The 14,939-nt window shown below is 38.7% G+C and overlaps 1 protein-coding gene across 1 annotated transcript in view; it reads right to left on the minus strand.

Annotated features, from left to right (window-relative positions):
• The window catches only part of LOC144299527 (solute carrier family 5 member 4), a 49,647-nt gene that overhangs the window by 11,083 nt on the left and 23,625 nt on the right, over nucleotides 1–14,939 (minus strand). The window contains exons 8-12 of the mRNA XM_077874990.1: nucleotides 12,525–12,745; nucleotides 8,293–8,428; nucleotides 7,182–7,289; nucleotides 2,947–3,097; nucleotides 271–439 (exon numbers count right to left, since the gene is read on the minus strand). Of these exons, the coding sequence (XP_077731116.1) occupies nucleotides 271–439; nucleotides 2,947–3,097; nucleotides 7,182–7,289; nucleotides 8,293–8,428; nucleotides 12,525–12,745 (785 nt within the window). The remainder of the gene's footprint in view (nucleotides 1–270; nucleotides 440–2,946; nucleotides 3,098–7,181; nucleotides 7,290–8,292; nucleotides 8,429–12,524; nucleotides 12,746–14,939) is intronic.

Genomic DNA, 14,939 nt, shown 5'->3' on the forward strand with positions numbered 1-14,939 from the left:
CCTTCCCCCTGGGGCATGATCCCGGAGACCCGGGATGGAGTCCCACATTGGGCTCCCTACATGGAGCCTGCTTCTCCCTCTGCTTGTGTCTCTGCCTCTCTCTCTGTCTCTCTCTCTCTCTGTCTCTCAAGAATTGATAAATAAAATCTTTAAAAAAATTGAGATGGGCTTTGAGTTGTATATACAAAGTGGAAAGAATGCATTTTTCTACCAGTGAAAGAATTAACTTTCTTACTCTAGCAGGGAAGAAGTTTTCTGATTTTTACTTACTTGTTCATTGACTCTTTTACAGAAGATGGCAAGCAGGAAGACAGCTGCAACAGGAGGCCCAAGGTAGCTAGAAATTGATTCTATATAATGGAACAGTTGTCCATTTTGAGATACCTGCACTAATGGGACCCACAAAATACTGATGACAATTAATAGAATGATAAATAGCCTGAGGAGAAAACAAAATGATTTAAATATTAAACAAAGAGCATTATCAATACTTCTATTGTTCTTTAGTTCTTAAATTCATTCTTGTGGCCATTCATTGATTTTCCAAATAAAATCAAACTCAACCTCACATGAAGCCATGCCATGCTTAATGATCACTGGTTAGTAAAATGCCAATAAAGCAATTGCTTGTCTACAATTAGTAAAAATAGCTTCAATTATGAGATTAAACATCCATTCATAACAGTTCAAATGTCAGTCACTGGTTAATAATTCTCTAATGCAATTTATGTAATATATCAGTTAGAAAAAAACCACCATACTATTTCTATGAGTAAGTAATTATTTGTTTGATAATGAAAGTGACTCCCCCTTTTTTTTTTGTGACTCCCATTTTGATCTTTTTTCCTAGCTTCAGAAAAACTAAGTCAGCGTACACAGGTTAGAATTACAATATTCTTTATTCCAGAATGTGGAGTGAATTGGCCAGAAATGGTAATTTGTGTATTTTACTCCTTGAGTACTTTGACAGGTAGAAAGAATTGGTTAAAATATTGGTAAAACCCTTTTAGAAGTTCCTGGGGTCCAGGGAGAATGACTAATGCTAAACTCCACAATATTCTGTGTTTATTGTATAAATAAACAAACATAATTTACTGGACTGTCATTACTTCTCTGTGCTCACCTGAAACAGAGAGGGGGGGAAAAGTGGGGAACAAGTATTTAGGCAGGAGATTGAGGAACAGGTATCTCATTGAAGCTTCAAAAACTTTCTGCAACCTTGCAATAATTAAATGTGATAAACCATGGAAAGTTTGAGCATGATTCTTAGATAATAAAGTTTAATAAATAAATAATACCCATTTTCCTTGTTTTCCTTGTTATCATCATTGGAAAACAAATCATGTACTTCCCTTACTCTCTTATCTTCAGTTGTTTTCTGTCATATGTGGAATAAAATCCAGTCTTGTTATGGCTTAAGTGGCCCTACATAATTTCACCTCTAGCTACCCTTTAGCCTATGGTTGTTATCACTTTTCCACTTGCTCATCATGTGCCAACCTCACACCACTGTCCTGAGACACACCACATACATGAGTGTTGTAAGAATTCAGCATTTACTGTTCCTTCCCTACAGAGACATAGGGTTCACTTCCACACTTCCCTCAAGACTGTCCTCAAATGGGACCTCCTCAGGGAGTACTCCCTGAACACCTGTCTTGAGGAGCCCCCACCTTTAATCCTTTAAAAAAATTTTTTTATTGGAGTTAAATTTGCCAACATTTAACATAATACCCAGTGCTTATCCCGCCAAGTGACCCCCTCAGTGCCCATCACCCAGTCACCCCAACCCCCTACCCACCTCCCCTTCCACTACTCCTTGTTCATTTCCCAGAGTTAGGAGTCTCTCATGTTTTGTCACCCTCACTGATATTTTCACTCATTTTCTCTCCTTTCCTTTTATTCCCTTTCACTAATTTTTATATTCCCCAAATGAATGAGACCATATAATGTTTGTCCTTTTCCAATTGACTTATTTCACTCAGAATAATACCTTTCAGTTCCATCCACATTGATCCACCTTTAATCCTGCTTTAACTTTCTTCCTAGCACTTTTTGCCATCAGATATGGAATACATTTATTGATTTTCTATCTTTATAACAAAGGCATACATTCTACAAAGCAGGAAATTATTTTTCACATATATGTTCTTTTTCATATTTGTATTCTGGGAACTAGTAGGCATTTAATGAGAGAGAGAGAGAGAGAGAGAGAGAGAGAGAGAGAAGAAAAATTCATTACTTTATTATTGAGATAAAGGCATTTATACCCAAGATCATATACCTATTGGCGGACTTCTGCATGGACTTCTGCATCTTGGGCTTACTGAACTCAGGTCCAACACTTTCGCTACCAGAAACATAGATGCTTTATTGTTCTTATTCTCCTATAGCATTTTTCCAGAGTCAAGATCTAGACCAAGTGAGCTGCTGGAATTTTCCTTGGAAATGTTTAATTTACTAAGCAATTGCTACTGTCTCCTGCAAAATGCTACTTTTTGCATGGGTGGTCAGTTTCTCTTGGCATCTCATTTCTTAATGAATACAGTTGATAAACTACTCATAGTGGGGTGTTTGACTTAATCTGTGACTTGCTTCATGAGATATACATGGAAACCTCTAGAGACAGTGCATTAACCTATTAGAGTAGGCGGGGAATTTATACCGCATGGGAGACACTAGAGTTTCATGAAGATGTAGTTGGAACAGAGTGTGAGGACAAGAAGAAATCAGAGAAAACCAGAAGCATTTGAAAATTTGAAAATGTGACTATTTCATTTCAAAATGTGGTCCCCAATTTTATATCTGGAAAGAGATAAAGTCCTCTTAATTTCCCTTCCCCACTCTAGAAATCCATCATCTATTTCACTGAACCCAAAGATGAGAAGACACTAGTTCACTTTTATTTTCCAGAGAAATTTTAGACAGAAATCAGGATGCTCTCACCTTCCTGCTATAAGAAGCTCCTTCTCTGATGCCTGTTTCCTAATCTTGGTGTAGAGGTCCATGGTGAAGAGGGTGCTGGCGCTGTTAAAGATGGAGGTCAGGGAGCTCATGAGAGAGGCCAACATGACTGACAGCATGAGACCTCGAAGTCCTGGGGCCAGATGAAAGTGCAAACATTAGTTAGGGATTGGACTCCATGATTTATGAGGGCCTTGCCAAACCAGAGAGTTGTTCAAAAGTGTTACCTGGACCACATACTAAACTGACATGCATGGTTATCTGTCACCCCCTGCATTACATGGTTATCATGAATCCCTGGCTCTGTGGACTGCTGGTTCTAGTGTCCTGAATTCCTTATTACAGAGCTTAATGGTGTTGTGGGTGTCCTTCTGTACAGGCATGGAAATCCTTCATTTTTTTTTTAACTCAATCAAGTAATCAGGAATGCCTGTTCTGACCCTTTTCTTAATGACATGGTGATATATTTTATGACTGTGCTGCTGGCAGGTGGTCCTTTCACTGGGTTCCTTTACTCTTGTTTCCCCCATACATAGAATCTCATCATCTTAGAGCAAGTATAAAGCATTTTCTACCTGTGCATCTCACCTCTTGGTTGTCTCCTTATTTTACTCTACAAGCCTTGAAGTGTACTTTAGCTCTGCTGCTCCCCAGAGCTCCCACACAAGTGCAGTGGCCTCGGTGATATACACATAGTCATACCCATGCTGAACCCCTTCATCTATAGTCTGAAGAACAGAGACATAAAGAGGGCTCTGAAAAGAATCTTTGGGGTTCCAGTGATGCAGTGGCCAGTCATCCTGGGGCTGAAGATGTGCCCATGATTGTAAGACTCATAGCCTCAGAGCCAGAAATGCCATTCTTTGATCAGGCTGTGAAAGTAGAATCTGCTCATTCTATTGATTTCCTGGAATTTCCATTTGTTTGACTTCAACTTCTCCATACCTTTAAGTAACTCACTTATTAAGATTCTGCTCTGTCTCATATACAGACTCTTTACCTTTTTCCATTTTCATATATCCCTAATGGCCTCTCTAAACTTAGATCACAAATGCCTGGAAATCTCTTTTTTAATTTAAATTCAATTAGCTAACATAAACTACCTACTTAGCTTCACATGTAGATTTCAATGATTTATCAGTTGTATATAACACCTAGTGCTCATCAAATAGCATGCCTTCTTTAATGGCCACCACCCAATTACCCCATTCCCCACCCACCCCCCTCCTTCAACCCTCAATTTGTTTCCTATAGTTAAGAGTCTCTCATGGTTTTTCTCCCTTCCTAATGACTTCCCATTCAGTTTTCTCCCCCTTATCATATGATCCTCTATGCTGTTTCTTATATTCCGCATATTAGTAAACCATATGATAATTATCTCTCACTCATTGACTTATTTCTCTCAGCAGAATACACTCTAGTTCTATCCACGTCCTTGTAAATGGCAAGTATTGCTCCTGTCTGATGGCTAGGTAGTATTCCATAAAAAAAAATAAACTGACGTGCCTGTCAATATGTATCATTGTGTGGTATTTCCTGCATATTTCCTGACCATTTGAGAATACTCAATACAGAATTCTGGTTATAAATATAAACTTAGAGATAATTTGCTGGAACTTAAATCTGGGAGAGAAAAAACAGTGTGCCATCGTTCTTTGGGGAGAGAACCTCTCAGCTTCCTGAATACTTAGGAAACTAGAGAGGGAAAAGAGAAGTAGATAGCTCTGTTGAAGTTTTTGGTGGGGAGAGCAAAGAGTTTTAGATATTATGGTCACTTCATCCTCCAGTTCTCTCTTATTAGTAATGCCCCTAAAACTCCTGGGACAAAGTGTTGAATGAGGTGGATGGGTGATGTCACTTGTGGGTCATGCTCCCTTCCTCCTAACGATGCTCATGTGTGTCAGGAAGGAGAAAAATCACATAAGTGTTAGCTGATCTTTGATGGACCTAAGGTACAAGGTTGTTCCTAGTTGTTCCTGAGCCCCATACTCTGCTCTGTTTCTGAACAACACAGAACACCTTCTAGCATCCTAGTAATTTAACTTTTTCACATGTGTAATTTATTTTCTATCTCATTACACTAGAATGTGAGTTCCAAGATATAGGGGATTTTGTGCCTATTTCACTGATGTTTTCTTAGCATCATGGCAGTGTCTGGCACATAGCAGGCACTCAATAAATAGTTTTAAATTAAATAGACTGAGGTCTATTATTTGGGTATAACTGGTCTAAAGAAAGCAGGATAAATATTAACTTCTAGCTTTCTGACTTTATAAGTTTGTATTTATGCAAAACTTTTAATTTTAAAAAAGATTTTATTTATTTATTTGAGAGAGAGAGAAAGAGAGCTAGAGAGAGAGCACATACAAGCAGGGGGGAGGGAGAAGCAGACTTCCTGCTGAGCAGGGAGCCTGAAGTGGGACTTGATCCCAGAACACTGGGATCGTGACCTGAGCAGAAGGCAGAAGGCAGACACTTAACCAGGTGCCCCTATACAGCACTGTTTTAAAAAATATTTTAATTATATTTATTTGAGAGAGAGAGAAAGAGAGAGAGAGAGAGAACATGAGTTGGGGGAGGGACAGAGAGAGGGAGAAGTGGACTCAGCAGAGAGTCCCACATGGGGCTTGATCCTGGAACTCCAGGATCACAACCTGAGCCAAAGGCAGATGTTTGACTGAGCTACCCAGATTGCACTCTATGCAACCCCTTTATTGACAAATCCATTATTTAAATGCTCTTGATTGCCTTGCCTTGGAAGACGTATTGTATCCAAAGGAGTAAGGATTCTTTTAATGGGAATTATATCTCATTCATCTCTGTATTCTCCAGGCTCAGCACAGGGCTGGTAACCTATAGAAAGTGCCCAAGAGGCAGCCTGGGTGGCTCAATGGTTTAGCGCCACCTTCAGCCCAGGGCCTGATCCTGGAGACCCAGGATTGAATCCCACGTCAGGCTCCCTGCATGGAGCCTGCTTCTCCCTCTGCCTATGTCTCTACCTCTCTCTCTCTTTCTTTCTGTGTCTCTCATGAATAAATAAATGGAATATTTTTTAAAAAGTGCTCAAAAAAGTGCTCAAGAAATGTCTGATGAGAAAGGAGAGAAATGAGTGAAAATATCAGTGAGAGTGACAAAACATGAGAGACATCTAACTCTGGGAAATGAACAAGGGGTAGTGGAAGGGGAGGTGGGCAGGGGGTTGGGATGACTGGGTGATGGGCACTGAGGGGTCACTTGGCGGGATGAGCACTGGGTTATGCTATATATTGGCAAATTGAACTCCAATAAAACAAGAGAAATGTCTGATGAAGACAACTGAATTAATGGAATTTAGGATTATTAAGGATTATACCATAATCCTTCCTCATGGTCCATTTGTAGACCAGGTCAGGTCTCTGAGGCAGTCCCAGCATTAGCATTTTTCTTTTTTTTTCAGCTTTATTGAAGTATGATTGACAACAATTGTACATAGTTAAGGTGTACAACGTGCTGTTTTGATATATGTGTACATTGTGAAATGATTACCACAATTAAACTAATTAACATATCTATCTCCTCACAGTTATGGTTTTCTTCTTTTGTGGTGAGCATACTTGAGATCTATTCTCTTAGCAAATTTTAAGCAGAAGTTATTATTATTATTTTTTAAATAAATTAATTTTTTATTGGTGTTCAATTTACCAACATACAGAATAACACCCAGTGCTCATCCCGTCAAGTGCCCCCCTCAGTGCCCGTCACCCATTCACTCCCACCCCCGCCCTCCTCCCCTTCCACCACCCCTAGTTCGTTTCCCAGAGTTAGGAGTCTTTATGTTCTAGCAGACGTTATTATTAAGTACAATATTCCTGCTGTACATTAGTTCTCCAGAACTTATTCATCTTGCAACTGAAAGTTTGTACCCTTTGACCAACATCTTCCCATTTCCCCCACCCCTCAGCCCCTGGCAACCACCATTCTACTGTTTGTATGTGTTCCACTTCTTTAGATTCCACATATAAGTTACATTATGTAGTATTTGTCTTTCTTTATCTGACTTATCTCACTTAGAATAATGTCTTCTAGGTCCATCTATGTTGTTGCAAATGGCAGGTTTCATTTCTCTAAAGGCTGAATAATATACTATTATCTATACTCATCTATCTACCTATCTATCCATCTATCATCTATATATAACTACATTTTCTCCATTCACTTAAGCATGGACATTTTCTTACCATCAGGCATCAGTTCCAGCACCATCATTGGGTAGGCATAGTTAGTGCAGCCGACTTCAATGCCACAGTGTTTCACACATTCAGAAGGTACAATACAGGCCACCTTCTCTGAGGAGGGATTCAGATAAGTGGGTTCAGTGAGGGGGGTCCACAGGTAAGATCTACAACCATTGGACATTGAGACAAGCTGTACATCATGGGTGAAAGGAAAAACATTTGCTGGGACATTGGAGATTCAATTTTGAATTCCACAACATGAATCTGGTCCCTGTTTATTTCATACCTATAGCTCCCCTTGCACTGACGTAAGGGGCAGCGTTTCTCTTTGGGATATGGCCCAGCTAGAACATTAGAGCAAATGGGGGGAGCTGATTCCATCCTCCAGAAAAGCTGTAAGAGCATAAATTCTCCCACAAGCACAGAACTCCAGAGATAAAAACAACAGCCACAACAATAATATTCAGGAAGTTAGTTCGGTGTCCAGTCATTTAGCCCAGTGTTTTCCACCTACATCTAAGAAGAAGTGTAACTTGTGATTGTTATTGGGGGTGATGTTCATGTAGGTTGAAGCCTCCCTTTGCTGCATCAGTTGTCCAACCCCGTGGTGATTTTTTTTTTTGCTTAAACAATTTTATGACAACAGATAGCAAAAGATGATTTAAAAAACTCCCAGGATATTAACCCTAAACACATTAGCTTCTTTTAGTTTTTTAAATTCTTTTCTAATCTTTTTCCACAGAAAAATGTCTTTTTTTGTAGCTATGGTAATCATTGAGATAATATTTTGTGGTCTGCTTTTTACATTTAAACATAATAACTTCAGCATTTCACCAAGTTTTGAGAAAGTCTTTGGTCTTTTGTGTGTAATTGTCCATAAAGGGGGTATATAATAATTTCTTTGGCCATTTTCTCCTTGTTGGATATATAGGTGTCAAATATGTCAAATTTTCCTGTTTCTGACCCTCTGCAAAAACTGTTCTCTCCAACTGGAATTGTGTTTTTACTTCCATTCATAATGGGTTTTCTAGCTTATCAAGATTTTAATACATCTTAAAACCATTACTTAGAATTCAAGCATAAAAGAAAGAGAATTTATGAATCAATGGCTTGCCTGTGTATAGGATGCGGCTGATCATTCCTGGCATCACCATGAGGAACATGGGCAGTAGTTTCAGGTACCCACACATGATGCAGGCAGCCTTCACGTGAGACATGTTTTTACCTGATAGGCAGCGCTGCACAATTACCTGCCAGGAAAACATGACATAGTCATTAAACAACTAGAGGATGATTTCAAAGAAGGGGAGTGTTTCTTTTTAGGGATTAATGTTACAATAAGATATGAGTTCATGAATAGTGGAAAATAATGGGTGTCAGAGTAAAATCAGAACTCAAATAACTGCTCCTCTTATGTGAGTATTTGGTTTTGTGAGACACAGGTTTCTCATCTTTGAAAAAATTATCTCTTGTAGGACATTCTGAATATTTGGTATAATGTTTGTAAGACTTTTGTTACATATAAGTCAATGCACATCACTATTATTAAAATGTTTACAGTTCTCAGGTTGCATTGCAACAATGGCCATGTGCTTTTCCAGGTACAAAGCTGTCTCTACTGATCTTCACCACAAGTTGTGTTTAAGTTGTGCTTTTAGTGTTGTAGGCACCAAATAAGCCATATACTCATTGGTATCTCTCTATCATTAGGGGGAAATCGTCCCTTTGAGAAATCAAGCTAATTGCCATAGAAACATCCATCAGAGTCAAGCAGCCATCAGAAGAGAACTCTGAGGCATTCATCTCTAAATTTCTACACAATATTCTGAAGGTCACATTGAGTTATGAATCAATTATAGTGGTTCTGGGAAATTCAATGCATGTAATTTCATAATTTTCATGTAAGTTGTGTAATCTCTTTACTAAGAATTTTCTAGTAAAGCAGTATTTTTACCCATAATACCATAACTTCTTGACATTTTTCTTCTCAAGGAATGTCAGAAAATAGGCATGGCCTTTTCTGCTTAATTCTCTTTGGAGAGACAAATCTATTAGGGATAGCAACAGTGCTAGGGGAGCGGGTGCCATCTTCAGACAGAGGGCTTGAAGCAGAAAGTTGGAGAGACAATACAAATTACAGGTGAGGAGAGGAGGCAAGAAAGATCAGGTATCAGATTTAAGGGTGAATGTGAGACCATTTACAGGAGATAAGTCAGGTGGTCAGAGACAAAATGTAAATAATAAAGATGGTTGCAGAAATCAATGAACAGATGCATTCTTTGGTATATGTTGAGGAAATCAGTTTATTATATAGAGAAAAAGAAAACTGATCACTCACTGACCCCACAAGTGGCCATTGGTTTAAGATGGGTTAAAATGGTGAAATTACAAGTTTGAGGTGACAGAGACTATTTAAGGTGAAGGAAACTTCAAAACAGAAAACAATAACAAACTCAGATGCTATAAAAAGGAACATCCAGAAAACAAAAAATAAGATTTTGGGAGTTATAATACAAAGGCAGAGGATAATATTGAGGAAATCTAGAAAGTAGAGCAGAAAGGTCAAGAGATGAAATATGGGGGATGAAAGATAAGAATACTAGAAAACCAGTTGAGGAAGACCAACACCCCAGATTGGAAGGTCTCCAAAGAAAACAAAAAGCAAGCAAAGAAAGAATACCTCCAATTCATTCAAGACATCAATTTACAGATTAAACTGGCTCACAGTGGCCTCACAACGGACAAAAATAGATCTACACAAAATAGTATGTTGTGAGCAAAGGAACAAACAATCCAATCATGAAATGGGCAGAATACATGAACAGAAATCTCACAGACAAAGACATAGACATGGCCAACAAGCACATGAGGAAATGAATGCTCTGCATCACTTGCCATCAGGGAAATACAAATCAAAACCACAATGAGATACCACCTCACACCAGTGAGAATGGGGAAAATTAACAAGGCAGGAAACCACAAATGTTGGAGAGGATGTGGAGAAAGGCGAACCCTCTTGCACTGTTGGTGGGAATGTGAACTGGTGCAGCCACTCTGGAAAACTGTGTGGAGGTTCCCCAGAGAGTTAAAAATAGACGTGCCCTACGACCCAGCAATTGCACTGTTGGGGATTTACCCCAAAGATTCAGATGCAATGAAGTGCCGGGACACCTGCACCCCGATGTTTCTAGCAGCAATGTCCACAATAGCCAAACTGTGGAAGAAGCCTCGGTGTCCATTGAAAGATGAATGGATAAAGAAGATGTGGTCTATGTATGCAATGGAATATTCCTCAGCCATTAGAAATGACAAATACCCACCATTTGCTTCGACGTGGATGGAACTGGAGGGTATTATGCTGAGTGAAATGAGTCAATCGGAGAAGGACAAACATTATATGGTCTCATTCATTTGGGGAATATAAAAAGTAGTGAAAGGGAATAAAGGGGAAAGGAGAAAAAAATGAGTCGGAAATATCAGAAAGGGAGACAGAACATGAGAGACTCCTAATTCTGGGAACCGAACCAGGGGTGGTAGAAAGGGAGGTGTGTGGGGGGGGGTCGGGATGACTGGGTGCCGGGCACTGAGGGGGGCACTTGATGGGATGAGCACTAGGGTGTTATTCTATATGTTGGCAAATTGAACACCAATAAAAAATAAATAAAAGAAAGAAAAAAAGAGAAAATATCAGTGAGGGTGACAAAACATGAGAGACACCTAACTCTGGGAAATGTACAAGGGGTAGTGGAAAGGGAGGTGGGCAGGGGGTTGGGGTGACTGGTTGATGAGCACTGAGGGGGTTACTTGGCGGGATGAGCACTGGGTGTTATGCTATATGTTGGCAAATTGAACTCCAAAAAAATTTTTTTCCCCAAAACAGAAAAAAATAGTATGTTGTGATGAAATTTCAGAATACTGAGGACAAAAGAAAGACAAATTTCCAGAGAGATCAAGAATAACTTCAGGCTTCTCACCAGTAATGGTGGAGGTCAGAAGACAATGAGTTAGTTTATGACTTTGAGAAAATTATTTCCAACCATACACGTGTACATGGCCAGAAGAACACTTTAGGAAAAGCTGGAGTGAAGACATTTTCATATATGAAGACAAATCCATAATAAATTTATCTCCTGTTTTTCTTAGGAACTTACCAGAGAATTCAATTGCCTTGAAAGAAGGAATAAACCAAGAAAGAAGATATCATGGGATACTGGAAATAAGAGATATAACCCAAGAATGAGACAAAGGGAATCTCAAATATGGTAGTGAAGGGGGTCCTGAATTAGGATGGGCACCAGGCATAGAGATCAACCCAACAGTTTGGAGAGTCCAAAGGCTCTGAGAGAAAATGAGAAAAAGAGTTGGTAGGATATTTGATGTTTTTAAAAAAGATTTTGTGTATTTATTCACGAGAGACACAGAAAGAGAGGATTATATATAAGACATAGGCAGAGGGAGAAGTAGGCTCCCTGCAGGGAACCCGATGTGAGACTCAATCCCAGGACCCCAGAATCATGCTGAGCTGAAGGCAGACACTCAACCACTGAGCCACCCAGGAGTCCTGATATTTTATATGTTTTGAAGAACACATAAGGGAGATTTAGGCATTCTGCAGAAGGTTTGGTGTATAATGAGTAATGATTACAAAAAAATTGAAACAAAAAATTAAGAATTATTTATTCCAGAGAAAAGTGAAAGCTAAAGAAATATCAATCAGAATATCATGTGGCTCAGCTGTGAATTATATTTATGTAATTTCAAAAATGGTAGCACTGAATGCTGATCTCACCAAAACTGTGAATTAGTTTTATTAGGAGGATGGGAGAACAGGAGGTAGAGGACTGAATAAAGAAAATTGAAAGGGCTAAACCTCCATCTCTCATTATTGGAAGCCAATAGAAATATCCTAAAACTGGAAAATCAAAAGGAAGCAATATAGTATTTATTTAAATCATTTGAGGATCAAATTTACAATCAAATTTTGATCCAGCGGGTCTGGGTACCTTCTAGAGCATTTATTTCTCATGAGCTCCAAGGTGGTGGCATCCACTCCAATGGTTCACTGATCAAGCATTGAATACAATGATTTAAAGAAGAGATATGCATACCAAAATACTTAACCGAAGGAGCTGAAAATGTTTGACTTTGAGAGACAAGAAAAAGATTAGAGATCAGGACAATGGATATCTATTTTTCATAACAAGCCTTTTAGAAGTGTCTGACTCTTTAAATGATGTATGTGTGTGTGCATTTGTGTGTGTATGTTGTACAAAATAGAAACTAGATGCTTTTCTATGAGAGAAAAAAGAGCAACATAAACATTTATACACCACACACAAACTTCACCTGATCTGTGCACCAGTACCACACAGCTACGATGGTCATTCCAAATATCGTTCCTGGCCATGGAAGATCCCCAGTGGCAGCATCTCGGAAAATGTGGAAGGAGTCAGCCTGAGGAGTGTAGCACTTGGGGCTGATTGTCAAGTTGTCCCCCTCAACTATGGATGGGATGGCATTCATGTACTTCTCTGTAAAACTCTCATAGCCTCCCACTTCGGCAAATGCTGCAAAAGTATTGGATAAAATGAAATGTTTCACAGAAATCTAAGACACCTACTGTTTATTCCTTTGTGGTGGAGGTATCCAAGCATCTCCAATTAGCCTGGTCAAGTCCTCAGTATTCTTAGAGAATCCATGTCTTTCTGCTGTCTCCACTGGCATTGACAATGCTATCATGTGTTCACAATGTAGACAAAATGAATCACTCTTTAACCTTTCTTCTTATGTTGCTCTTGAAAAATTTTTTATATGTATATTTTTATTGGAGTTCGATTTGCCAACATATAGTATAACACCCAGTGCTCATCCCATCAAGTGCCCCCCTCAGTGCCCGTCACCCAGTCACTGCATCCCCCTGCCCATGTCCTCTTCCACTACCCCTTGTTCGAAAATTTTTATTTAGTGTCTAGGCTGATGGTAAAAATAAAAATGTTATCCAACAGACTGCTTTGATGTCTCACAACCATTCAAAACAGAAATAAACAGGTAACAGAATGAGACTAACAGAGTTAGCCATCGAAAAGCCCCAACTCCTCTGAAAGGACCAGAAGCAATGGTCTCTGTTCCTGACACAAAGCCTCGCTATTCTGACTTTATGCACAGTCTGGTTTTCTGATGCAATACTCTATTATTCTCATGCTGCAATAAAAAAATGGGAAGATAAGGAACAGAAATTGAAGGTAACAGATTATGTGTGGTGAGATGAAATGGTGAGACTCAGTCCACTGGGGGGTCTGGAAAGGCAAGAGAAGCATAGAAAAGAACCATAATGGATGGAAACCCTAGAAAGAAGAAGGATGAACCCAGGCATCTAGGCCCACTTAGTATTAGCTTGAAGAGTGCAAAATTCATCAGAGTATCATACATTCATAGAGTTGAGGTTGATATTAATTTACTTCTTCATTACTTATTTCATTTAGCATCAAAATGTTTGTATGTGCCAAACATTTGTACTGGGATCATGCACAAAATGAAAGTGCAAGACAGCAACTCAATCCAATGGAGGATACAGACCATACAAGGAAACTGTTCTGCTAAGGGGAATATGGTTTGTAACAACAATACATGGAGGATGCTAGGAGATGAGAGAGTCCCCTGTCTTCATCCTAAGGATAGGAGAAGGCTTAGAGAGATTGATGCCAGAGGTGCATCGCCAAAGCTAGACACCAAAGAACCATAAGTAAGAATAGCATAGAAGTTCGCTAAATAGAAAGCTTGTAAGGAATGGTACTAGCAGTTGTCTCTGGAGTTGCTCTGTACAACAGAACTTTCTGCAATGATAGAACTGTTCTATATCTGTGCTGTCCAATATGAAAATTACCAGCCATATATTGAGCACTTGAAATATGGCTAGACAAGTGAGAAAATGAATTTTTAAAATTCATTTTGAAATAAATTTTGATCAATTCAAATTTAAATAGCTGTATGTGACTAATAGCATCTATGTTGTGTCAAAATCACCAACTCTTTGCGAATTTGTTGTTTTCGTAGTTTTATCAGTTTTTGCTTCATATTATCTTCAAGCTCTGTAATTAGGTGCATGCACATTCAGAGTTGTTTTCAGTGCAGCTTGAGTGAGTGGAACGTGGTGGCTGCAGGACAAGGGAGGGATGTTTTTATCTTATATAAACTTGTTTTTATCTTATATAAACTTATATTAACTGCGTGCATGGATTTCCTGTGCAAAGATAAACAAATACCATAATGAAAGAAAACAAAAATAGGCAAGCTATAAATTAATCAATAATGCTTGCTACATGACTTAAGAGAATGAACTGATACTAAATAAGCAAGTGTCATAAAGGAAAATCCAACCCGTGGTTGAATATTCTAACAACAGAGGGAGTGACGTTGATAATTTCTATCTGAAAGTCATAATGAAGTTAACAGTTATCATTATTTTAACCATTCTTAATATTTAATCTTTCATTTTATGAAGATTCTATATAAGTGGTTTCTGGAGCATTGAATCCCATGCACCAATATTTTTGTAAAATTATCAACCCAGTGACACTAATTTTGTCAATTCCAGACACAAACATATTAAGATTAAACCTGAGCAATAATTTTTTTAAAGGAAGTAGAGTTCTTCCTTCTCTTTTCCTCATGCTGAGATAATATAGCAATAAAGTTCAGTAGATGTTTCAATGATGTGAATTGTATAAATGGGTAGAACGTGTGACCGGCCAGATAGAACAG

Source organism: Canis aureus, chromosome 27, assembly GCF_053574225.1.
Source record: "Canis aureus isolate CA01 chromosome 27, VMU_Caureus_v.1.0, whole genome shotgun sequence".
NCBI classification, from domain to species: Eukaryota; Metazoa; Chordata; class Mammalia; order Carnivora; family Canidae; genus Canis; species Canis aureus.